We start from the raw sequence: 27491 nt of genomic DNA, 5'->3' as shown, positions 1-27491 counted from the left end.
AAGAGGACGCAGGGCTCATTTGTGTAATATGAAGCATACGGTTGACACAATAGGGGCTTCAGGGGTGTGCATCTAATCTGATTTGAGTCTCATTTGAGCATAAAGTTAATATAATAGGGGCTGCGGGTGCATAGTGTTCTCCCCAGAACTTTTTTAAAGGGCACACCACCCGGATGATTTTACTGACCACCCAGCTAAATTTAACCCAATATTAAAGTGAATGTAAATTTTGATGCTAAAGTGCCCGGTTTTTAAAAATTCGATTAAAAACAGGGGCACTTTAATTCATCAAAATTTACATTTCACTCCTGTTGTGAAAAAAAACCTTACCCTTTAATCTTGACAGCAGCTCCAGCTTCCTCCACCCATTGCAAATCCTCTTCCTGGGTCTAAAATTAGGAATCCGGCTTCCTCCGATCACAGCGTTGAATCAGACACTGATTCCCCCCGGGGGAGAAGCCGTGATTGGAGGATGACCTATCCATCATTTCTGACATCAGAAATGACTTGCAACAACCGGAGGAAGCTGGAGCTGCTGTGAAGATTAAAAGGTAAGTTTTTTCTCACAACAGTAGTGAAATGTAAATTTTGATAAATTAAAGTGCCCCTGTTTTTAATCAAATTTTTAAAAACCAGGCACTTTAGCATCAAAATTTACATTCACTTTAAGCTAAATATATATAAAAATAATATAACTAATATTCTATTATAGTTACTAGTTTACATTTTCTAGTGACATATATGGTTGTGCAATCTAGATTATCTAATGACATTGATCAATATTTAATACATAGAAAATTAACTGTCAACCAGATTTATCCTATTGCAGATTTACTTGGGTATAAATTAATTCTGTGTTACTTGTGAGTAACATTCGTTAGCCCCTCTTGTGGTTTTAATTCACACAACCATTTTTTATAGTACACAATGAAGGTTATGTTTTAATTCAAGTTTAGTTTTCTGCCTTACACATCATTATGTTATTTAAGGACTTGTGAGTGATTAAAGAAGTTTCCCTTAGCCAACCGATTGCAGATGATAACTAATAAAATATAAAGATGAAATAATCGGGGCTGCAGGACCATGTATCTGACATTTCACTTAGACATACAGTTGACATAATAAGGACTACATGGATCTAGTTTGACGTTTACTTTCGAGCATATGACTAGCCGAACGGTAGCATCAGGGATCATAAATATAATCAGATACCTCACTTGAGTATAAAGATGAAAAAATGTCATCTCAATTTTTTAAGATTAAATAAATATTCTAATTGCTATAATTTCTTAGCTGACCTGTGACACTACCGGCATCTCTCCGTGTTGAACATTGTGGAGCTTTTTGTGTTTGAAACGCTATTTTGCCGTCTTTTAATGCACACTAAATAAAGGCGGATTTTAAGTACTTTCGACTCCTGGGATTGCATGTTCACACTATTTTCTATAATTTCTTGCACCACAGCCCTCTGTCATTGTAAAAGGATACTGGAAATGTCCATAATCAATAAGAATAAGTCCTGGATAAAGCAAAATACTCAACAAACATGATACCTGTAAACAAGAAGAAAAATACAAAATTAAATGAATTTTAATTACAAACAAAATATGGTTTCCAAATAATTTCTAACTAATGTTTATTTTTGACCAGACTGGCACCACTCATAGAATTCAGTAGCATTTATAGGAATTCACAGCAGATCATTTTATAGCATCTGCACCAGGGGCGTAACTAGACTTCATCAGGTCCCAGGGCAAAGGCTGTGAAGGGTCTTTCTGGCTATTTGCAATAAGCAGCAGCTGAGCCGATTCTCTGTGCCTATCCGTTATTCTTTTACCTTTGGATATTCAGTTGTGCAGTTTTCCCAATACAAATATGGAGGCGGTTTCTCTGTACAGCAACTCTGTGGTGGTTGCCTTGGAAACCCTGCCACCATGTAAAGGCTTATCCATATACGTTCCTTAAACTGTGAACCCTGTTTTAAAGGGGTAGATGGGCCCCATAGAGGTAAGGGCCCAGTCTCAATTAAGACCACTTTCGTTACGCCCTTGGTCTGCACATTTTTCCACATACACCCTCAGCTATCAGTGTTTCCACTGGAAAAGGGGATTCTGGGTAAGGATGTGCAAATGGACAATGTCCGTTTTAAACACAGGTTTCCTCATTTCTAGGCAGGTTTAAAGCATAGCAGGGGCTGAAGCAATCATATGTGACCAGTTGTTTTGGTCTTTATATTATTATTATCGGTTATTTGTAGAGCGCTAATAGGCATCATCAGCATATGCTAAGTTTCTACTTGCTGCATAATAAAGGCCGTCACTATCTTGGCAACAGACCACTGCACATCAAAACAAATTAAAAATAGTTCTAAAACTTAATATATCTTGAAGGGATAGGAAAGTAAAAAATAAACTTTCATGATCCAGATAGAGCACTGGTTTTCACACCTGTCCCCAGGCCTCCTTAACAGGACAGATTTTGAGGATATCTGAATTAGAGCACAGGTGACATAATCAGCTGATTAGTAACCATGGTTATTTTACCTGCTCTCACACAAGGTAATCCTGAAAACCTGGCCTGTTGGGGAGGCCTGAGGACAGGTTTAAAAACCAGTGAGATAGAGCATGTTATTTTAACACTTTTAACCTCACTTCTGTTATCAAATGTACTTTGTACTCTTCGTATCCTTTGTTAAAAAAAAAAACACATATGCACATATCCAGGAGCAATGCACTACTGGAAGATAACTGGTGATTGGTGACTACACACAGATGTCTAGTCATTGGCTCAGCTAGCTCCCAGTAGTGCACTGCTGCAATCGATCTGACTTTCACTATGTATTTAATGCCAATGTTAAACACATAGTTAAAGGGACACTAAACGCAAATATTTTCTTTAATGATTCAGATAGAGCATGCAATTATAAGCAACTTTCTAATTTACTCCTATTATTATCAATTTTTCTTCGTTCTCTTGCTATCCTTTATTTAAAAAGCAGGAATGTGGTGCATTGGAGTCGGACCATTTTTTGTTGAGAACCTGGGTTATGCTTGCTTATTGATGGGTAAATGTAAGCCTCCAATAAGCAAGCACTATCCATGGTGCTGAACCTAAAATGGTCTGGCTGCTAAGACGATTTACATTCCTGCTTTTAAAATAAAGATAGCAAGAGAACAAAGAAAAATTGATAATAGGAGTAAATTAGAAAGTTGCTTAAAATTGCTGCGTTATCTGAATCATGAAAGAAAACATGTGGGTTTAGTGTCCCTTTAATGCAAGCAATAATTACATGCTCTAACATATTAGTAATGTGCATTTACTGCACTTATATCTACAGTACAGGGAGCACTGCCAGTAATTAGAGATTCAGAGCCTTACTACATCCGGACAATCATATCGCACCAGGCCTCTTCTGCACGCTGAACTTCTACAGTTAATAAACGAGGATACTTAGAAGCATTCAGTGTTCACTGCATCGGAATCCCCTCCTCTATATACTATATCCCTATATACTGCTGGCCCCATCTGTTTATGAGGAGTCTCTGGTTAATACTTACTCTGTTTCTGTTGGATATTTCTTGCACACTGAAACAATACAGGACAGCAGCAGGAATATAAACTAGCAGGTCTGCAACTAATACTGGAAGAAGAACAAAAAGAGATATTACTATTTATAATATTCCCTACACAGTTTGAAAAACGTAATTCTCTTTATATTACAAAAATAAACAATGCAATGTTAAAAACAAACTGGTAACCAGAGCATTATTTTTTACAAGATACAGTTCATATTCCCAATACAAACTTGTATAATGAGCGAACAAATGAAGCATTTAGTCAAATACATCTTCTGTAATGCAAAAATACATGCTGAAAGATTACAAAATTGTTTTAAAATCATTTCAATCTGACATTTTGTTAAGAGAATTGTGTTTTGCAGTACAGGGACAAACCATTGAAAAACCTGGAGTATGTTTATTTTTTATTTTTTGTTGTGGCCAAATAGACCTGTGCATGAATGATCTCCTGCAAATCAAGCAATCACTGTGCAGCACATAGCATAGGATTCTGAATTCCACTGAATAATCTCCAGCCTCTCTGGAGATAGTAGGGAAAAAAATTCAAATTACAGGAAGTCAGGCAAAATAAATAGTGAAAGTGCACTTTGCGTTACTAAACCTTTCATGAATAATAAATGCTTAAAAGGGACGTAAAACACAAATTGTAAACTACATGATAATGGAACCTTCAGGTTTATAAAATCATTTTGCAATGAAAACTGCAGCTTTATTTTGACAAAGGAGTATATTGTATTATGTTTATTCTTTTCACCGATTTCCCTGTCCACTAGAACAAAAGAACCCCTGCTAACCAATCACAAACTGGGGTTTCGCCGTTGCTAACCAATCACAAACTGGGGTTTCACCGTTGCTAACCAATCACAAACTGGGGTTTCACCGTTGCTAACCAATCACAAACTGGGGTTTTGCCGTTGCCAACCAATCACAAACTGGGGTTTTGCCGTTGCTAACCAATCACAAACTGGGGTTTTGCCGTTGCTAACCAATCACAAACTGGGGTTTTGCCGTTGCCAACCAATCACAAACTAGTATTCAGATATAGCACAAATTCTGTTTGCACATGAGCAGCCTGAACTCTTGTATTTCCTAAAGGTGGTTTAGCACTGATTCAACTTGGTAACTATTGCAAAGAATGATTTGCCTATCGTGAATGTTCATGCAAAACTGATAATCCACCCTTTAAAAGCATTTGACACCATGGGAACTAAGGGAGTGAGGGAGAGGTAAACAAAAGCTCACATAAATTGCCTAAAAGTATTAACCCAAGCCTTCCTGGGAGAAAGTAAAACAAGCACAATTTTTAGATGTATTTTACAGCAAAAGGCAGCAAAATGAATAATGATAACATTTTATGACAAGTTTAATGGTCCTTTAATGCCCAGTTAATATGAAACATCAAAGTGAGAGAATAGTGGTTTGCCTAAAAAAACAAACAAACTTGTTTTATGATTTTAAAAACAATAGTATGAGTATGTGATTTTAAACAACTTTCCAATTTACATCTGTGATCTAATTTGCTTTGTTGTCTTGGTATTCTTGGCTGTAAAGCATACCTAGGTAGGCTCAGGAGCAGCAATGCACTACTGGGAGCTGAATGCTGATTGGTGATTTCATACAGGTGCCTTGTCATTGGCTCACTTAATAGGTTCAACTAGCAACCAGTGTGCATTGCTACTCGTTCAACAAAGGATACCAAGTGAATGAAGCAAATAATAGAAGTACATTTTATTTTTATTTTATGCTCTAAAACATGAAAAGGAAAAAAATAAAAATCAGTTTCATGTCCCTTTAAAGTGATGGTAAAGTTTCCAATTCGTATAATCAGATCCAGAATGGAAACAATATTTTAAATGGATTTTAATGCATTCATTCTAATGAAGATTCACTATAACTTACTTTTTAATGTAGCCATATATAAATTATAAAACGCGCTCCAGACGCCAACTTTAAAAAAATAAATAAAAACTGTTCACCAATTGGCGCTGTAGCCGTATGGCACTTAGACAATATTTTTTGTAGCTAGAGCGCCAACTGGAGAACAGCTCAAATTGTTTGCTCCCAAAATAAATTACTTTTGAAGTGGGCGGCTCAAGCGCGGGGCATCAGAATTTCATTGCTATATTAAAAAGTAAGTTATAGCGCGTCTTAATTAGAATGGATAAATTAAAGACCAACTAAAATATTGTTTCGATTCAGGATCCGATTATAGGAATTACCATCACTTTAAGCATAATTGCGTCAAGGACATACTGGGACAAAAAATAGGCCAGAGTTATTTAACCATATCCCTAAACTGACAAGTATAATGTACTAAATTTGATTTACAAAAAAAAAAATGTAAAGTTTGTAATACCCTTATGTCACTGCATCTTATAAAGTGAAATATAACAAAAGCTATTGAAGCTCACATTTCCGTAAGGAATATCTACTTATTGCTCATCAGCCTATATAGTCAGTTACACAAAATAACAGGCACCGGAGAGGAGCAGGACAAACTGCAAGGCAGTGAGAAGCAGCGCAGGATTGGCTACACATCATGTACAAATAATAACGCTGGCGACTGAATGGGGCTAAGGCAATGCCCTGTATAGGCCTTTTGCTCAGTCCAGGCCTGGGGTATATAATGTACCAGCAAACCAGTAAATTCCCACTGACTTTAAACAGATTTGATCCTGGAAAAGAAATAGATTCCACTCACTGTATGACCGCTACGATTAATATACATACCTGTGGCGCGCATAAACAGTTTGTGTTGGAGACTTTCATATCCTCGAGAAGTATTCAAGGCAACCCAATCTGGATTTAGTTGATGAGCGCTTAAAGAAAAATCACATCTTGTTACTGGCATGTATGGCTATTAAATCTGTTGCTTTTGTGCAAACTTGTGGTTGTCTCATGCCCTGCAGAGAGCCCAAAAAGAAAAATCTGTAACCTGCTAAATCAAATTGCAGCTTTAGGCAATTTGCAACATTTTGAAAACTTAAAGGGACACTGAAACCAAAATGGTTTCTTTTGTGATTCAGATAGAGCATGCAATTTTAATCAACTTTATAATTCACTCCGATTATCAAAATGTCTTCATTCTCTTGGTATCTTTATTTGAAATGCAAGAATTTAAGTTTAGATGCCGGCCCATTGTCGGTGAACAAACTGGGTTGTTCTCGTCAATTGGTGGATAAATTCACCCACCAATAAACAAGTGCTTTCCATGGCTCTGAACCAAAAAAAATAGCTTAGATGCTATCTTTTTCAAATAAAGAAAGCAAGAGAACGAAGAAAAATTGATACGTGTAAATTAGAAAGTTGCTTAAAATTGCATGCTCTATCTGAATCACGAAAGAAAAAAAATTTGGGTTCAGTGTCCCTTTAAATTACAGATTTTGTTTCTAGGCCTCTTTAGGGATCACGGGACACTAATTAAATTTCATGCAATTCTTTCTAATCATGTGTGGAATTTAGGTTACACTGTACAAATCTGAAAGCGTTGCTGCACATGTGCAAACACGTCAGTACTGAAAGATTTCGGCGGGAATAACCTCAATACTATGCTTTTAAAAATGTATTTGGTGTTTACTGTCTCTTTAAATAGTCTCTTGCAACACCATAAAGCAGTGATTGACAACCAGTAACAATGCTAACAAAGAATAAGGGCATGGTTGGTATATTCACCTAGAATGCACAACATTTGTATTCTCCCTAGTACAGAACAAATAGCTGTGCAAAGGGACAGTGCACATCTAATTACAAGACATTTCTGTTGTGTTGCTACAGAATACAATAAAAAAACAATTACTGCATTTGCTTATTAGTAACCAAACTACCATTTGCATTATTTGGAGGAGCCAATCACAAGGCGGCTAGCCCCTGTTATAAAGTTACTAGAACATGTATACTTTTGCCCCCGTTATAAAGTTACTAGACCATGTATACTTTTGCCCCCGTTATAAAGTTACTAGAACATGTATACTTTTGCCCCCGTTATAAAGTTACTAGAACATGTATACTTTTGCCCCCGTTATAAAGTTACTAGAACATGTATACTTTTGCCCCCGTTATAAAGTTACTAGAACATGTATACTTTTGCCCCCGTTATAAAGTTACTAGAACATGTATACTTTTGCCCCTGTTATAAAGTTACTAGAACATGTATACTTTTGCCCCTGTTATAAAGTTACTAGAACATGTATACTTTTGCCCCTGTTATAAAGTTACTAGAACATGTATACTTTTGCCCCCGTTATAAAGTTACTAGAACATGTATACTTTTGCCTCGGTTATAAAGTTACTAGAACATGTATACTTTTGCCTCGGTTATAAAGTTACTAGAACATGTATACTTTTGCCCCTGTTATAAAGTTACTAGAACATGTATACTTTTGCCCCTGTTATAAAGTTACTAGAACATGTATACTTTTGCCCCCGTTATAAAGTTACTAGAACATGTATACTTTTGCCCCCGTTATAAAGTTACTAGAACATGTATACTTTTGCCCCTGTTATAAAGTTACTAGAACATGTATACTTTTGCCCCTGTTATAAAGTTACTAGAACATGTATACTTTTGCCTCGGTTATAAAGTTACTAGAACATGTATACTTTTGCCCCTGTTATAAAGTTACTAGAACATGTATACTTTTGCCCACGTTATAAAGTTACTAGAACATGTATACTTTTGCCTCGGTTATAAAGTTACTAGAACATGTATACTTTTGCCCCTGTTATAAAGTTACTAGAACATGTATACTTTTGCCCCCGTTATAAAGTTACTAGAACATGTATACTTTTGCCTCGGTTATAAAGTTACTAGAACATGTATACTTTTGCCCCCCGTTATAAAGTTACTAGAACATGTATACTTTTGCCCCCGTTATAAAGTTACTAGAACATGTATACTTTTGCCCCCGTTATAAAGTTACTAGAACATGTATACTTTTGCCTCGGTTATAAAGTTACTAGAACATGTATACTTTTGCCCCCGTTATAAAGTTACTAGAACATGTATACTTTTGCCTCGGTTATAAAGTTACTAGAACATGTATACTTTTGCCCCCGTTATAAAGTTACTAGAACATGTATACTTTTGCCCCCGTTATAAAGTTACTAGAACATGTATACTTTTGCCTCGGTTATAAAGTTACTAGAACATGTATACTTTTGCCTCGGTTATAAAGTTACTAGAACATGTATACTTTTGCCTCGGTTATAAAGTTACTAGAACATGTATACTTTTGCCCCCGTTATAAAGTTACTAGAACATGTATACTTTTGCCCCCGTTATAAAGTTACTAGAACATGTATACTTTTGCCTCGGTTATAAAGTTACTAGAACATGTATACTTTTGCCTCGGTTATAAAGTTACTAGAACATGTATACTTTTGCCTCGGTTATAAAGTTACTAGAACATGTATACTTTTGCCCCCGTTATAAAGTTACTAGAACATGTATACTTTTGCCTCGGTTATAAAGTTACTAGAACATGTATACTTTTGCCTCGGTTATAAAGTTACTAGAACATGTATACTTTTGCCCCCGTTATAAAGTTACTAGAACATGTATACTTTTGCCCCCGTTATAAAGTTACTAGAACATGTATACTTTTGCCACAATTATAAAGTTACTAGAACATGTATACTTTTGCCCCCGTTATAAAGTTACTAGAAGATGTATACTTTTGCCCCCGTTATAAAGTTACTAGAAGATGTATACTTTTGCCCCCGTTATAAAGTTACTAGAAGATGTATACTTTTGCCCCCGTTATAAAGTTACTAGAACATGTATACTTTTGCCCCCGTTATAAAGTTACTAGAACATGTATACTTTTGCCCCCGTTATAAAGTTACTAGACCATGTATACTTTTGCCTCGGTTATAAAACCAATTAGGGACAGATATGTAGCAGCAATAGCTTTGAGGGGGCATTTCAAGTTTTGAGAAAAAGGTGGGAAATAAATTATAAAAATATTTGCAAAGTTGTTTCATTATGCATAACTAAAGATTTTATAAAATAATATCTCATGTTGTTTACTGTACCTTTAAAAAGGTACATAAAAGTACAGAGTAGCAATGCACTACTTAGAGTTAGCTGAACGCATATGGTAAGTCTATAACAAGATGCATATGTGCATAGCCACCAGCTAGCTGCCCGAGCCTGCCTAGGTATGATGTTAACCCCTTAGTGACAGCTACTGTACCCTGTTTGCTGGCTGTTACAAGAGCTGTAGTAAGAGCGTGGGTGAGACCTCACTATTTCTGTATACCTCACTGCCGTCCAGAAGGGGTTAAACCAAACCAAGAGAACAAAGTAAATTTAACATCTCTTACAATTGCGTACTATGAAAGATGAGTCTTATTTTTACTTCTGTGTAACTTATATATTGTGCTCTAAAGTACTGAGTAAAATAATGACAACAGTAACAAACTAAACAATATAAGCCTACATGTTCACTGGTTACATTAGAATGGTACCACTTACACATAAGCACACAAGGCACTGTGATACGCAGTCAGAGGTGGGTAGTCCAGTCCCCAGTACTGGAGATTGTTGTCAGTTGAATTGAAATACCTAGACAAAGGAAATCAGGTTTTACTCACATGTTCAGTGTTTGTATAAAAGTAACATAAACCCAACCAAAGGGTGCTGCTAAATAAGTGTTTACCATGACTGTGTGACAGAGAAAGCAGTAAGTGGTTCAATTAGTGAGTAGCACAAGCCGTAATGCAAACCACACATTTGCCAATATTTAGCAAGAGGTATTAGAGTGTGGAGGTAAAGACAGCTCATTGCACGCGTCAGAAATAGCGCACGTTGAAAGTAAACGCGTCACTTTAAAATTAATGCATGTCAGGGTAGCGCAACTATGCTCGAAAAAAAAAAGAGAGAGAGAGACAGAGAGAGAAAGAGAGAGACAGACAGACAGAGAGAGAGAGAGACAGAGAGACAAAGAGAGAGAGACAAAGAGAGAGAGACAGAGAGAGAGAGACAGAGAGAGAGAGACAAAGAGAGAGAGACAGAGAGAGAGAGACAGAGAGAGAGAGACAGAGAGAGAGAGAGAGAGAGAGAGAGAGAGAGGGAGAGACACAGAGAGAGACACAGAGAGAGAGAGAGAGAGAGAGAGACAGAGAGACAGAGAGAGACAGAGAGAAACAGAGAGAGAGAGAGAGAGACAGAGAGAAACAGAGAGAGAGAGAGAGAGAGAGAGACACAGAGACACAGATAGAGAGTGAGAGAGACAGAGAGAGAGAGAGAGAGAGAGACAGAGAGAGACAGAGAGAGACAGAGAGAGAGAGAGACACAGAGAGAGACACAGAGAGAGAGAGACAGAGAGAGAAACAGAGACACAGACAGACAGAGAGAGAGACAGAGAGAGAGAGACAGAGAGAGAGAGAGAAACAGAGACACAGACAGACAGACAGACAGAGAGAGAGAGAGAGAGAGAGAGAGACACACACACACAAAGAGAGACACAGAGAGAGTAAAACAAGTAAAACTATTTATTTTTTTAAAGGGATATTAAACTTTTACTTCATGATTCAGATATAGAATACAATTTTAATTAACTTTTCAATGTACGTCTGTTTTCCAATTTGCATAGTTCTCTTGGTATCTTTTGTTGAAAAGCATAACTAGGTTGGCTCAGGAGCTGGCTGCTGATTGGTGGCTGCACATATATGCCCCTTGTCATTGGCTAACAGATGTGTTCCGCTTATAATGATTAAAGAGACAGGTATGCTTTTTCAACAAAGGATACAAATATATCAAACTAAATTTCATAATAGTAAAATGTAAAGTTTAAACCTGCATGCGCTTTCTGAATCATGAGTTTAATTTTTACTTTACTGTCCCTTTAAACCTCATAAGAAATCACACACACAAAAATCACGTGTTTGTGCAAACAGACCATAGAATAAAAACCAATTGTACGTTCCTTTAAGCTCATATTAAATTGTTATTAAATAAACATTAATATATGTAATAAAGTGTATTTTCAGTGATTTCTTCTGATCTAAATTAGATCCGTTAACACAAAGTACCGTTTCCCTACTTCAGCGCATATTAATTAGACATCGGTACTTGCAATTGCTCCTCTTTCATTTATAAGGATTTATAACTGTAATCAATTTATTTTGCTTTGGAATCTAAGATATTTTCGATGCAGAGGTAATAACCTATTGTCCCTTTAAATGCAAAGAATGACAAAACCCTGACAGATGCCGGCAAATGTTTAGAAGAGAGAACTTTTCAAACTGAACGCCCTTTCCTAAGTGCCCAACTAGAGCGAGTCAATGTACCCATTGCACTCATGGGAAATAACAACTCTCACCTAATACAGAGGAATGAGTCAGGTCACCACCAATATATGAACTTAATATGACCTGGACTAGGTGTATTCTACACACACATTATATATATCTGAAACGGCTCAAATTAAACCAGCGTAAACCGAGGGCCACCTGAGGTAGCCCTCAGTTTACGCCAGGGTTAGGTTCCAGAAGGAATGGTTGTAAATCGAAACCGTTGTAAATTGAAACCCAGTTTATAATGTAAGTCAATGGGAAGTGAGGGAGATAGGTTCCAGGCCCCTCTCAAAATTGTCATAAGTAACATCTAATACATTATTTTAAAAGCTTTGAAATGAAGACAGCATTATAAACCTAATAAAATAATCACACAACACAGAATATATAATTAAACTAAGTTAAATGAACAAAAACATTTGCTAAACAGCATTATAAACCTAATAAAATAATCACACAACACAGACTTCACTTGCATTTTTCTGCAAACAGTCTATGCATTCCAATCTATAGACAGGAAGATCTTGTTCCTTTGAAATCTGCTCGATAGCTCAGGTCTGGTTCAACTGATTAATTTCAGCTTGCTTGGCTTTGCTGCAACACAAGTGGACAGCTCCACCTACTGGCTATTTTAATAAATGCACTGCTTCTCAATGCTTTTCAATAGCAGTCACATGACTGGAAAAAAAGGTTGTTATTCTGAAACAGTGTAAATTGAAACGTTGTAAAACGAGGGCCACCTGTATATATATATATATATATATATATATATATATATATATATATATATATATATATATATATATATATATATATACACACACACACACATACACCTACCATTGCTCAACAGGTAAGTTGAAAGTGATTTCCTGCCAATGTCTTTGGGCTTCATAATCTCCAAACATCGGTGGTTTGCCAGCTCCTGAAAAGAGAAGGAATATTCACATTTGATGCGTGATATAGACAAAGTCTAAATTCAAATATCTTACAACGGTTACTATTTCCAAATCCAAGATATCTGCAAACAAGGACAAAACAAATGAAATCCCAATTTCACACAACCAAACCTAACAAACTAAAAACTTGGTTTTGTTCAATTATCCAAATGAGTAATTACATTATAAAAAAAAGCATTTCTAGCATCACGTGCATATTTGAACCAAAAAGTGTTCAACAAATTCAGGGAGCCAGGGAGTCCTGTTCCTATATTTTGATTATTCTACATATGTTTGTGCACAAGCAACCTTTTATGACCCCTACAAAATATGTGTTTGGCTCTCTTGCTGCCACCTAAAAAGACAAAGTCATTGTTTTCTTAGCTGTGTCTTAAAAAGCATTTTAATGTGTATTAGTTGTTTGTTTGTTTGTTTTGGGGGGTGGGGGTAATTTCCTGTGCTGAAACAAAAAAAAAAACTTTTTATATACTTATTGGGCAAGTTACTGCCACCAAGGGTTGTCTTTATCAGCCAATTAAATTCTATCACACGGACCCGTACATAAATGCACTTCCTGTTGGTTTCAAAATCAAAACAACTGCAGATTAAAACAAAATTAATTTCCTGTGCTGAAACAAAAAAAAAACTTTTTATATACTTATTGGGCAAGTTACTGCCACCAAGGGTTGTCTTTATCAGCCAATGAAATTCTATCACACGGACCCGTACATAAATGCACTTCCTGTTGGTTTCAAAATCAAAACAACTGCAGATTAAAACAAAATTAAACTAATATGTAGGTTTTAAACACATAGTTATAGGCAAACAGCAGTGCAATAAGAAAATGTTCGAACACTTAGAGGTCAATTTATCAAGCTGTGGCACATACGCTCCCCTGTCCGCCGCAGCTCGCCTATGGCGAGCTGAATTCCGCAGCCAAAATTCAGCATTGCACACGAGCGCCATTTTGCAATTGTGTGCAATCCCGCCCCCTGCCTGCGCAGGAGCTGTTTATCTCCCTGGTCGGACTAGATCAGGGACATTGAAATTTGCCACCTAAGAGGTGGTGAAAGGTTAGGGAAGTAGCGGTTTGATGACTGTTGCTTCATAAATACTGACTGCAGGTTCTCTTGTGAGAACCTGCAGTCTAAGGGGTGCGAAGAGTTTGATAAATCGGCCCCTTCGAGTATTTTTTTTATTTGAATTAAACGCACAGATTTAGCAGAAACACTGCACAGTTAAAAGGCATAACATTACAGTAACGGGTGCATCACAAGTCGTGTATATTACAGGTTTTATTCCGTACGGCTGTAGTCTCTCTCTCTCGTCTAACATAACATTACAGTGACGAATGCATCACAAGCCGTGTATGTTACAGGTTTTATTCCGTACGGCTGTGGTCTCTCGCTCTCTCGTCTAACATAACATTACAGTGACAAATGCATCACAAGCCGTGTATGTTACAGGTTTTATTCCGTATGGCTGTGGTCTCTCTCTCTCGCCTAACACAACATTACAGTGACGGGTGCATCACAAGCCAGGTACGTTACAGGTTTTATTAAGTACGGCTGTGGTCTCTCTCTTAAGTACTAGGTCAGCAGAGCTGGGTGAGGCTGTATCAGGGAGAAGGGTAACAACAGCTCAATCTTTTGATCCCTTCAGTACAGTGTGTGGTCAAACACCATGAACTGTGTGTGACAGCACATGCACAGCTAGACACTAGGGTTGTTTCATCTACTGCAACTAAAAGATGGAATAGTAAGAGCTGTAAAACTTATTTAAAGCAAATACACCATAAATATTTAACATAGTCAAGGTGCAGTAAATATCAAGCATGAACAACCATTTCTCTCATTTTTATTAAAGGGACAATCTGATGCAAAAGTTTCATGGACTAATTTGTTAAAGCATGTGATTTTAGAATTATTAATTCTAGACTTGTGCAGCTCCAGAGTGGAATTTTGCGCATTTTTTAACCTTCAAAAAGGCGTTAAATACATAGTTACAGAACAAAAAAAGGAGTATACAATAGGATAGTTACTTCCCTTTAGTTAGAACCACTGCCTTCCAAACAGTCTCTCTCAAAGCTGTACAAACGATGTATATTGGCAGATAGAGGCGCTGGTTCTAAGGGATCTACAAAGGATTTTTCTCTATGTTTCACAATTTTCCCAGAAGAATTTTGTCTGTATAGAATAATATCAGATAAACGGCTCCACAGGCGATTTCACAATCACCAAAAAGGGGTTCTGTCTGTATCTGTGTTCAAAGAATATCACATTGACATAGTATGTCTGTGCGCCTTAATATATAAGTGCAGTATACTCACAGAATGATATCAGGCAAACAGCTCCACAGGTGATATCACAAAAAAAACAGCAGGTGATTTCACAAAAAAACAACTATCAGGAAAGGAATAAAGCTGGCTTTTTTTTAAAATAAAATGTTTATTTTGCTCAACGCAAAAGCGTTTCAACGGCTATACCGTCTTTTTCAAGAGCTATTTAAAAACTTTGTATAGCTTACTGAAAATCATATGATGTTTTTTTTTGTGAAATCACCTGCTGTTTTTTTGTGATATCACCAGTGGAGCTGTTTGCCCGATATCATTAATACTGTACAAGTGATAGCTTAAATATACACAAAACTGAATTCCCCATAAAATAATTATGCATAGTAAAAATTAAAACTTTGTAATTAAAAATGTATTTTGGCATTTTTTTGTTTTTAACTTACAAAACAGTTTTTTAGAATGTCTCAAGAGAGGCTAGAGTGCTGCTGCACACTTTAGAATCCTGCCCCTACAACATGCTACACAGCGATTGCTTGGACAGTGCAGGAGCTGTATCATAGCTGTTCCTAACTGGTCACTACTGAGGAGATAATGACAGTTTGAAATATTCATGATTCAGATAGAGGGTGCAATTTCCAACAACTTTTCAATTTACTTCTGTTATCTAATTAGTTTAAATCTCTTTGTATCCTTAGTTGATTAACAAACCAACTTAGGTTCTTATGTGGCTGACCCTATAAAACATTTATTGTGTATGGAGCACTAGAAAGCTGATATATATAACAAATGTATATAAAAAAGCGTGTGCTGAAAGCAGCCTGAGCAAGCTTATTTATTTGGTGGTCTGCTTTCTATTCATCGGCACTGTGACAGGAAAGGCTTTACCCTAGAGGTAAATATACTATGTGGTGCCCTTGCTTCTAGGCAGTGAGAGTGTAACCTTCATGGATCTCCCATGCCCTCCTAGTGCAAAGCTGAAATCTGAAGTTGTTGAGACTGCAAATGAATAAAAGTTCACCATGCTGTAAATCATGTATTGGTGGCGCCCATGACATTTATAGAATGCCTTTTTATGCACCCAAGCATGTCTTTCAATGGTCAGGCCGTACTATGGCTGGCATGGCCTTGCACCTGTTTGCTTCCAACATAAATGTTCCTTTGACCACTAACAAAAACATGACTAATATGATTAACCTCTTCATCCTGCTTCTTTTTTAAGACATGCAATAGAGCCGTTATCAGCATGACAGCATTGCCAGTGCAGTCGTACACTGCAGGACTTAATAGGTCTACCATGTTACACTATTAATTGCATGTGAAATAAAACTATTTAAATTAAGACTCAGAACAGAGCAAGGCAGTGTATTGTGATCTCTTTTTTAGATTAATATTCCAAATTAAACAGATATATTTTTAAATGTCTACAAGCAAATCTGATTTGATTAAATTTAAATGGACAATGTACTCAGACAAAAACAACTTCTAAAATGTGCATGGCTCTACCTCCCAACCCCACTCAAAGAAGGTTGATTTCTTCTGAAGTTTCAATACTGCAGTATTGAAGTTTTCAGTATAGGTGGAGATTTCAACGGGACAAGCTGATATTTAAAAATGACAAAGTAAACGTAAAGTAGCAATGTAAACTATTTCATGCTATCCTGAAGGTAAAGGTGATCACTGGGAACACAAAGTAGAGAAACAAAATTACAGCACAATGTCCCTTTACTTAAAATATGATTTTCTTAAAAGGGATATTGAAGGCTTTTTTTTTACATTCTCATGCTGTGTATAAACTGCAGTGCAGGAGATCTGTATACAAAACAAGGGTTTTAAAATAATGTAATCACTGCCGAACTAGAACACGTTGCAAAACAAGAGGAGTAATGGGATACACCCACTGAAAAGCCTGGTGAAATGTTCCTAGACTCTTTTCCTGTGTTCAGTTAGGGATAAGTGTAAATGGGCCTGTGGTCTAAGCCAGTCAATCACTCAATCATTTAAATAGGAAGAAGGCACAACATCCTTTATGGGGCAAGTTGAACATGCATGGCTTGTTATCAAAAGCAGACATAATGATCAAATATATTAATGAATTTAAAAAACATTTTATTTAACAAATAGGCAAATAGACAGGACATAAAACAGGAATCTAAAGAGGGGTATCAGAGATGGGTATTTTCACTTCCACCTCTAATTAGATTACTCCAAATTAGATGGCATAACAAATATTTACAAACATAAGGCCATGTTGACCGGGGGGAAGTGGTGGTCAATAATTCTTTAGGGATACATACGAAACAGCAAATCACTATACTAGCGCTCACATCTAAATCACATCAGGATATCAGACACACTAGGCTTCAAATGTGCACAGCTTCTAGAGGCTGTTATTTCTGCTAAAGAAGGCTCTACTAATTATTGATGCAATATTTCTGTTGGGGTGCCCAAATTTATGCACCTGTCTAGTTTCGTTTTGATGCATATTGCACATTTTCTGTTAATCCAATAAACCTCATTTCACTACTGAAATATTACTGTGTCCTTCAGTTATTTGATAGATCAAAATGAAATTGCTGATCCAAACACCCAATTATTTATAAATAAAAATCATGGAAATTGTCAGGGGCACGCGTGCGTGTGTATATATATATATATATATATATATATATATATATATATATATATATATATATATATATATATATATATATACACACATACATACATATACACATACATATATATATATATATACATATATATATATATATATATATATACATATACATACATACATACATATACACACACACACACATATATATATATATACACACACACTTGTATGCAAAAGTTTAGGCACCCCTGACAATTTCCATGATTTTTATTTATAAATAATTGGGTGTTTGGATCAGCAATTTCATTTTGATCTATCAAATAACTGAAGGACACAGTAATATTTCAGTAGTGAAATGAGGTTTATTGGATTAACATAAAATGTGCAATATGCATCAAAACGAAATTAGACAGGTGCATAAATTTGGGCACCCCAACAGAAATATTGCATCAATATTTAGTAGAGCCTCCTTTAGCAGAAATAACAGCCTCTAGACGCTTCCTATAGCCTGTAATGAGTGTCTGGATTCTGGATGAAGGTATTTTGGACCATTCCTCCTTGCAAAACTTCTCCAGTTCAGTTAGGTTTGACAGTTGCCGAGCATGGACAGCCCGCTTCAAATCACCCCACGGATTTACAATGATATTCAGGTCTGGGGACTGGGATGCCATTCCAGAACATTGCACTTGTTTCTCTGCATAAATGTCAGAGTAGATTTTAAGCAGTGCTTTGGGTCGTTGTCTTGTTGAAATATCCAGCCCTGTCGTAACTTCAACTTTGTGACTGATTCCTTAACATTATTCTTAAGTATCTGCTGAGATTGAGTGGAATCCATGAGACCCTCAACTTTAACAAGATTCCCAGTACTGGGACTGGCCACACAGCATGATGGAACATCCACCAAATTGCCGCCATGCATAACGCCCCTTGTTATGACCAAATAACTCAATCTTTGTTTCATCAGTCCACAGCACCTTCTTCCAAAATGAAGCTAACTTGTCCAAATGTGAGTTTGCATACCTCAAGCGACTCTGTTTGTGACGTGTGTGCAGAAAAGGCTTCTTCCGCACCACTCTCCCATACAGCTTCTCCTTGTGCAAAGTGCGCTGAATTGTTGAACGATGCACAGTGACACCATCTGCAGCAAGATGATGTTGTAGGTCTTAGGAGGTGGTCTGTGGGCTGTTTTTAACCGTTCTCACCATCCTTTGCATTTGCCTCTCCGATATTTTACTTGGCCTGCCACTTCTGGCCTTAACAAGAACTGTGCCTGTGGTCTTCCATTTCCTCACTATGTTCCTCACAGTGAACACGGACAGCTTAAATCTCTGCAATAGCGTTTTGTAGCCTTCCCCTAAACCATAATGTTGAACAAATGTTTGTTCTCAGGTCAGTTGTGTGTTCCATTTAATCAGTGCTAGGTAGTTAGGTATTCAAATCAACAAAATGACAAGGGTGCCCAAATGTATGCATCTGTCTAATTTCGTTTTGATGCATATTGCCTATTTTCTGTTAATCCAATAAACTTCTTCTCACTACTCATGGAAAATGTCAGGGGTGCCTAAACTTTTGCATACAACTGTATATATACATACACACACACATATTATATAGATAGATTTCTGGTTGCTGCATTGGTAAAGCTATTTTCATGGTTAAACCAAAATTCATTAAAATTATGGGGGGGAGATAAAAAACTGAAATTAAAATCCTCCATGTCTCAAAATGAAATCAATGTAAATATCTGCATAGGAAATTAGCACATCTAGGCAAGTATCCCCGCTTGCTTTTCCCCAGAAATTCTTAATATACAATGTTACCAATGCACAAGAGAATTGTGGGTAAGATATGCAAATTAGATATACAAAGTCTCAGTTTTTTTGCTTCAAAATACTGTTTTGACACAGCGATCCTTTTAACAGGATTATTACAGCAAACCAGAAATCACTCACTAGACAGCATGTTTCGTTCTTTTTGGAACTATCTCCTACTGATATATATATTACACACAGTATCTCACAAAAGTGAGTACACCCCTCACATTTTCGTAAATATTTTATAATATCTTTTCATGTGACAACATTGATGAAATGACACTTTGCTACAATGTAGTGAGTGTACAGCCTGTATAACAGTGTAAATTTGCTGTCCCCTCAAAATAACTCAACACACAGCCATCAATGTCTAAACCATTGGCAACAAAAGTGAGCACAGATAGCTGAACATCCTAACAGATAGCTCAGCATGCTAATGCACTGTGGCTGAGCTCTGTAGCAACCCGAGGATTGCAGGTTCGATCCCTGGCGAGGTCCACTCAGCCTTTCATCCTTCCGAGGTCGATAAAATGAGCAGCGCCTTGAGACCCTTACGGGTGATTAGCTGCGCTTTACAAGTACCCAATACATACATACATACACCCCTAAGTGGAAATGTCCAAAATGGGCCCAATTAGCCATTTTCCCTCCCCAGTGTAATGTGACTCAGTGTGATAATGTCTCAGGTGTGAATGGGGAGCAGGTGTGTTAAATTTGGTGTTATCGCTCTCACACTCTATTATACTGGTCACTGGAAGTTCAACATGGCACCGCATGGCAAAGAACTCTCTGAGGATCTGAAAAAAAGAATTGTTGCGCTACATAAAGATGGCCTAAGCTATAAGAAGATTGCCAAGACCATGAAACTGAGCTGCAACACGGTGGGCAAGACCATACAGCAGTTTCACAGGACAGGTTCCACTCAGAACAGGCCTTGCCATGGTCGACCAAAGAAGTTGAGGGCACGTGCTCAGCGTCATATCCAGAGGTTGTCTTTGGGAAATAGACATAAGTGCTGCCAGCATTGTTGCAGATGTTGAAGGGGTGGGAGGACAGCCTGGCAGTACTCAGACCATACGCTGCACACTGCATCAAATTGGTTTGCATGGCCGTAGTCCTAGAAGGAAGCCTCTTCTAAAGATGATGCACAAGAAAGCTTGCAAACAGTTTGCTGAAGACAAGCAGACTAAGGACATGGATTACTGGAACCATGTCCTGTGGTCCGATGAGACCAAGATAAATTTATTTGGTTCAGATGGTGTCAAGCGTGTGTGGCTGCAACCACGCTAATAAATATCTATAAACAAAGAAATAATTCCATTTCTGTTTTTTATAAAACACTTAAAAATTTTCAAGAGGCAGTAAAGATAGGGAAAATGGCGGCAAGTTGGCAGCAACAAGTAGAGAGACTACAAAAAAGATTTGATCTAGTAGATAAGGCAACACTATCAATTGCTTGGAGAGAATCCCATACTAAAATGGTAAATAGGGTGTATATCACCCCAGCCTTGAAAGCAAAATGGGATAAATCAACGGATAATAAATGCTTTAAATGTAGCCGACTTAGCTCATTGTTTATGGAGCTGACTGAAAATTCAAAAATTTTGGTTTAAGCTCAATTTTTTGTTAAATGAATTTAATAAAAAAAGTGATTAAAATAGAAGCAGAAGATATCTTTTTTATGTTTGAAGATCCTAGAAAACAGGTAAATTTTAAATTTGTGAACACGGTATTATTGATAGGGAGGTTTCTAATTTTGAAGCATTAGAAGTCCAAAAAGAGCCCCAATTTGTTAGAATGTATTAAAAAAATGAAAGGACAACTGATAGTAGAACAATTTGATACAGTTATTAAATCAGAACCACAAATAAAAGCTTCCTTATTAAATGGAAGAAATTCAGTCACTTTTTGAAGAAGAACAAATATGTTTAATCTATCCCTTTAGAGATTCAGAAGTGCTGATGGGTGCAATTGCAAGAAACAAATTTCCAAATTTAGTTAAAAGTAGCTAGCCCACACGGGGGGTTGGTCTGGAGGGGACAAGGAATTATATATAATATTTTTTTTTGTTTTCTGTGTATTATTTTATAATAAAATGCAAAATGCCAACAATGTGTGAATAAGAAAACAGATAATTGAACTAATCATGGAGGTGAAGTGGGTATGAGTTTTCATGCTATGTAATTATTTGTCTTCACCTAGCCCTGTGTGGCGGCTTATTTCTGTTTTATTTTCCTTTCTTTGGTACTATGCTCACATTTTTGGAGCTAAATAAAGAATTTAAAAAAAAAGAAGTAGAAGTGCAGAACACAGTTATATACCACACAGCCATTGGCTGCACACTCTAGTGACTTATTTATAACTGTCCCTAATTGGCCACAGCAGAGAAGGTAACCTAAGTTACAACATGGCAGCTCCCATTGCTTTATAGACACTAAAACTGTACACTTATTTTGTGAATATTTAAACAACTAATCAAAATTTAAAAAATACATCGACATGTTATTCTCAGACTAATCTTTTTTTTTTATATATATCATTCTATCTAGTGTTTAATGTTTCCAATTTACTTCAATTATGAAAAATGCTTCATTCTCTTTTTAGATTACTGAAATTATGTTTCTACTCTGTAAATAGAAAACATGCATTTCTATAGGCAGATACGTTTTCTGCAGCATAGTACATTGTGTCCGTGTACGTTTTCAGGAAAAAATAATAAATCAGCCTACCACTGCGGTAAGCACATCAGCATGCTGTGCATTTATTTATGTCAGCCAGACTTTAGGAACCATAGAGTGCCATACACTAAAATATATTACACAATTCAGAATGTTTTAGAACCGCCCCTGTTAGATATCTGTGTATCTGAAAATTGTGTTGAGAAGGGATGGGGCGTCCAGTTTCACCTATAGACTCATTACTTATGATAGACCTGTACTGACAAAATCTAATGGTATACAATTACTTACATCTGAAAAGAGTACCTCCACCAGAGAGGCAGTAATGAATAATGCACACTTGTTTACCTGACCCAGCTACATGCTACACAATGACTGTTTAGATCAGGCTTGACAAATTCCAGGAGTGACAAATTTGGCACTTTATTTTATATATATATTTTTGTACGTATCCATATACAAACAAGCCTGACTGGTACCTAATATGTGTTCTTTAACTAGTTTTTAAGGCTCACAGGTCAGCAACAGGTGCATAAGGGGCCTGCCCTAGAGCCTACACAGGTGTTGATTGGTGTGTTTGAACCCTAGCTTTTGTACAAAGCATACTTATTAAACAGAATGTACAGTAAAATGTTCCCTTAAAGGGACATAAAACACTTTTTTTCTTTCATGATTCAGATAGAACATACAATTTTAAACAACTTTCAAATTTACTTCTGTTATCAAATTTTCTTCGGTTATTTTGTTATCCTTTCTTAAAAAGCAGGAAGGTAAGCTCATGAGTCTGCACGTGTCTGCAGAACTATATGGCAGCAGTTTTGCAACAATGCTATTCATTAGCAAGAGCACTAGATGGCAGCTCTATTTCCTGTCATGTATTGCTTCAGGCACGTGCATGCTACCTACCTAGGTATCTCTTCAACAAGGAATATCATGAGAACAAAGCAAATTTGATAATAGAAGTAAATTGGAAACTTTTTAAAAATTGTATAATCTATCTGAATCGTGAAAGAAAAAATTTGGGTTTAATGTTCCTTTAATATGTTTAGGACGACGGGTTATACCAGCGGCAGAATGTAAAATTTAAGGGAAATTGCTCCTTTATGTCTATTTAAGTATATGAGGTAGCCATCTCTGCTAATTGAAACCACCACCCAATTAAATATGTTGAGTTTGCAGACCTCATTAGCTTATCACTATATTTACACAAAATCATCCTTATCTTATCTTTAACCGTACACATAGTGAGACCAAAGAATGGAAATAGTGAGAGAAAAAAATGGAAAATTAAAGGGACAGTTCACCCAAAAACTTTCTCCCCTTTAAATTATTCCCAATGATCCTTTTTACCTGCTAGAGTGTATTAAATTAGTTGCAAGTAGCTCCTTTACTCATATTTCAGCATTTGAAATAGCTGATTTAGCTTGTGGTTTCCCAGCCTATACTGAAAGCTTTGATACTGGCGTATACGCTATTGACAAGCCTAAGTAAACACAGCCAGCAGAAGAGATTACACCCTCAGTGGGGGGCATGATAGTTAAGTAATAAAATGATAAGTTTCCATTGTTCTCTCTATGTATTGAGCTTTGATGTTCCAGACAAATATAAGATAAAGAAGCAAGTCTGTGTACACAAAGTGATAACATAATGAGATCTGATATCACCTTTAAGTTCAACCCATTGTAATAGGCTGTGGTTTCAAAGCACAAAACCAGCTACTTCATATACACAAATAAACCCGAAAATGCAATTTCTCAAATATTTTATACTCTGCAGTTGGTATAACAAGTCATTTAAAATACAATTATGGAAAAACAATTTTACAGTGTACTGTCCCTTTAACATTTAGAATCTCTGTCCCACCCCCACTGACAGCGTGATAACTTCTAAACATTCTTGTTTACATAGCTTTTCTATAACAATTACTTAATTATTGAACACAAGATACCAAGGGGATGAGGCAATTTTAATAATAGGTCTAAAATGGAAAGTTCTGTTTGCTTGCTTTTTTTATTTGTAAATTATTTCTAAATTAAGGAAGCTAATTTTACCTTCCATGCCCCTTTAACGGAGACATGAATGTAAAAAAATAAACTCTTGCGATTACGATAGAGTATGCAACTTTATGAGACTTCTTAACTTACTTCTTTAACCAAACTGATTTTGTTTTCTTTGTGTCCTTTGTTTAAAGGGATCAGCAATGCACTACTGGGAGCTAGCTGGCGATTGGTGGCTACATTTTTAAACCGCTTTCCAATTTACTTCTATTATCACATTTGCTTCATTTGTTGAAGAGTGTACTTAGGTTCAGGAGCAGCAATGCAGTGTGGAAAGCTAGCTGGTGATTGGTGGCTGTTCATATGCCTCTTGTCACTGGCTCACCAGAGGTGATCAGCTAGCTCCCAGTAGTGCTTTGCTGCTGATGAGCTGACTTGAGCCATAACAGTGTAATGTTGACTCACATGCGTTTAAATTCTCTGTCAAATGTTTAAGCATAGTCCTTTATTTGTATAGCTTTCCTGTCATTTACCCTAACAAATTGTGCAAATTCATCCCTGCAGTTAGGTATCCCCGTCAATCACTTAGTATCCTGAGGTTTCCTACACTGTACAATTCAGGCTACTGGGGTTTCCTACACTGTACAATTCAGGCTACTGGGGTTTCCCACACTGTACAATTCAGGCTACTGGGGTTTCCCTACACTGTACAATTCAGGCTACTGGGGTTTCCCTACACTGTACAATTCAGGCTACTGGGGTTTCCCTACACTGTACAATTCAGGCTACTGGGGTTTCCCTACACTGTACAATTCAGGCTACTTGGGTTTCCTACACTGTACAATTCAGGCTACTGGGGTTTCCTACACTGTACTATTCAGGCTACTGGGGTTTCCCTACACTGTACAATTCAGGCTACTGGGGTTTCCCTACACTGTACAATTCAGGCTACTGGGGTTTCCCTACACTGTACAATTCAGGCTACTGGGGTTTCCCTACACTGTACAATTCAGGCTACTGGGGTTTCCTACACTGTACAATTCAGGTAACTGGGGTTTCCTACACTGTACAATTCAGGTAACTGGGGTTTCCTACACTGTACAATTCAGGCTACTGGGGTTTCCTACACTGTACAATTCAGGCTACTGGGGTTTCCCACACTGTACAATTCAGGTAACTGGGGTTTCCTACACTGTACAATTCAGGCTACTGGGGTTTCCTACACTGTACAATTCAGGCTACTGGGGTTTCCCACACTGTACAATTCAGGCTACTGGGGATTCCCACACTGTACAATTCAGGCTTCTGGGGTTTCCCACACTGTACAATTCAGGCTACTGGGGTTTCCCACACTGTACAATTCAGGCTACTGGGGTTTCCTACACTGTACAATTCAGGCTACTGGGGTTTCCCTACACTGTACAATTCAGGCTACTGGGGTTTCCCACACTGTACAATTCAGGTAACTGGGGTTTCCTACACTGTACAATTCAGGTAACTGGGGTTTCCCACACTGTACAATTCAGGCTACTGGGGTTTCCTACACTGTACAATTCAGGTAACTGGGGTTTCCTACACTGTACAATTCAGGCTACTGGGGTTTCCCTACACTGTACAATTCAGGCTACTGGGGTTTTCCACACTGTACAATTCAGGCTACTGGGGTTTCCTACACTGTACAATGCAGGCTACTGGGGTTTCCCACACTGTACAATTCAGGCTACTGGGGTTTCCTACACTGTACAATTCAGGCTACTGGGGTTTCCTACACTGTACAAGTCAGGCTACTGGGGTTTCCTACACTGTACAATTCAGGCTACTGGGGTTTCCCACACTGTACAATTCAGGTAACTGGGGTTTCCTACACTGTACAATGCAGACTACTGGGGTTTCCTACACTGTACAATTCAGGCTACTGGGGTTTCCCACACTGTACAATTCAGGTAACTGGGGTTTCCCTACACTGTACAATTCAGGCTACTGGGGTTTCCCTACACTGTACAATTCAGGCTACTGGGGTTTCCCACACTGTACAATTCAGGCTACTGGGGTTTCCCTACACTGTACAATGCAGGCTACTGGGGTTTCCTACACTGTACAATTCAGGCTACTGGGGTTTCCCACACTGTACAATTCAGGCTACTGGGGTTTCCTACACTGTACAATTCAGGCTACTGGGGTTTCCCTACACTGTACAATTCAGGCTACTGGGGTTTCCCACACTGTACAATTCAGGCTACTGGGGTTTCCTACACTGTACAATTCAGGCTACTGGGGTTTCCTACACTGTACAATCCAGGCTACAGGGGTTTCCTACACTGTACAATTCAGGCTACTGGGGTTTCCCACACTGTACAATTCAGGCTACTGGGGTTTCCCTACACTGTACAATTCAGGCTACTGGGGTTTCCTACACTGTACAATTCAGGCTACTGGGGTTTCCCACACTGTACAATTCAGGTAACTGGGGTTTCCTACACTGTACAATTCAGGCTACTGGGGTTTCCTACACTGTACAATTCAGGCTACTGGGGTTTCCCACACTGTACAATTCAGGTAACTGGGGTTTCCTACACTGTACAATTCAGGTAACTGGGGTTTCCTACACTGTACAATTCAGGCTACTGGGGTTTCCTACACTGTACAATTCAGGCTACATATGAATGACATTAATACATTACCAGAATAAGAGTTAAGTGACACCGCCCAGCGCACAGTTAGCGCCAGCAGCACAGATAACGCTGCTAGTGACAGACGCTCCATCACTGCTGCTCTCACATTAGTATCGTTTCACTGTCATTCCCCTGTACACCTCAGCTCACCGGCGCTGACGCCACAAAAACGCGACGGACCTAGGCTCTGTCGCATAAATATGAACAAAACATGTCCGTCTGCACAAAGCTTTACCGTTGCTATGGTAGCAGCGAAGACTAATTGTCCTCTTAAGTCTGGGCAAAATGCACTATATATGTTATTAAAGTTTAATACAATTTACCTCAGAACTAGCAGAATCCCGTTACAAGTCATTTGTTTATTTTTTAGAGTGGATACGCTTCGAGTTGTATCATTAGTTCCCTAATCAAACATGGCGAGATGTGCAGAGTATTTACCCCAATCAAAGATGGCGTTAGTGTATAAAATGCTCTGCTTTGCCCTGTCTAGCCAGTGTAGGGTTAATGGCAGTCGTGTTACAAGCTGACCCAGCATAACAAATAACTAATAATCATACAACTATATATTGTGATTATGTTTATATAAAACCTGTGATCAATAACATG

At 37.6% G+C, this 27491-nt stretch overlaps 1 protein-coding gene across 1 annotated transcript in view; it reads right to left on the bottom strand.

The window, feature by feature from the left end:
• Positions 1-27061, bottom strand: part of ALG6 (ALG6 alpha-1,3-glucosyltransferase) — a 134988-nt gene extending 107927 nt beyond the window's left edge. The window contains exons 1-6 of the mRNA XM_053693668.1: positions 26895-27061; positions 12717-12801; positions 10054-10143; positions 6309-6397; positions 3558-3640; positions 1489-1553 (exon numbers count right to left, since the gene is read on the bottom strand). Coding sequence (XP_053549643.1) covers positions 1489-1553; positions 3558-3640; positions 6309-6397; positions 10054-10143; positions 12717-12801; positions 26895-26976 — 494 coding nt within the window. The 5' untranslated portion in view covers positions 26977-27061. The remainder of the gene's footprint in view (positions 1-1488; positions 1554-3557; positions 3641-6308; positions 6398-10053; positions 10144-12716; positions 12802-26894) is intronic.
• Between the last annotated feature and the right edge of the window lie 430 nt (positions 27062-27491).

Source organism: Bombina bombina, chromosome 10 (assembly GCF_027579735.1).
Source record: "Bombina bombina isolate aBomBom1 chromosome 10, aBomBom1.pri, whole genome shotgun sequence".
Lineage (NCBI taxonomy): Eukaryota > Metazoa > Chordata > Amphibia > Anura > Bombinatoridae > Bombina > Bombina bombina.
This window is presented reverse-complemented; position numbering and strand designations above follow the sequence as displayed.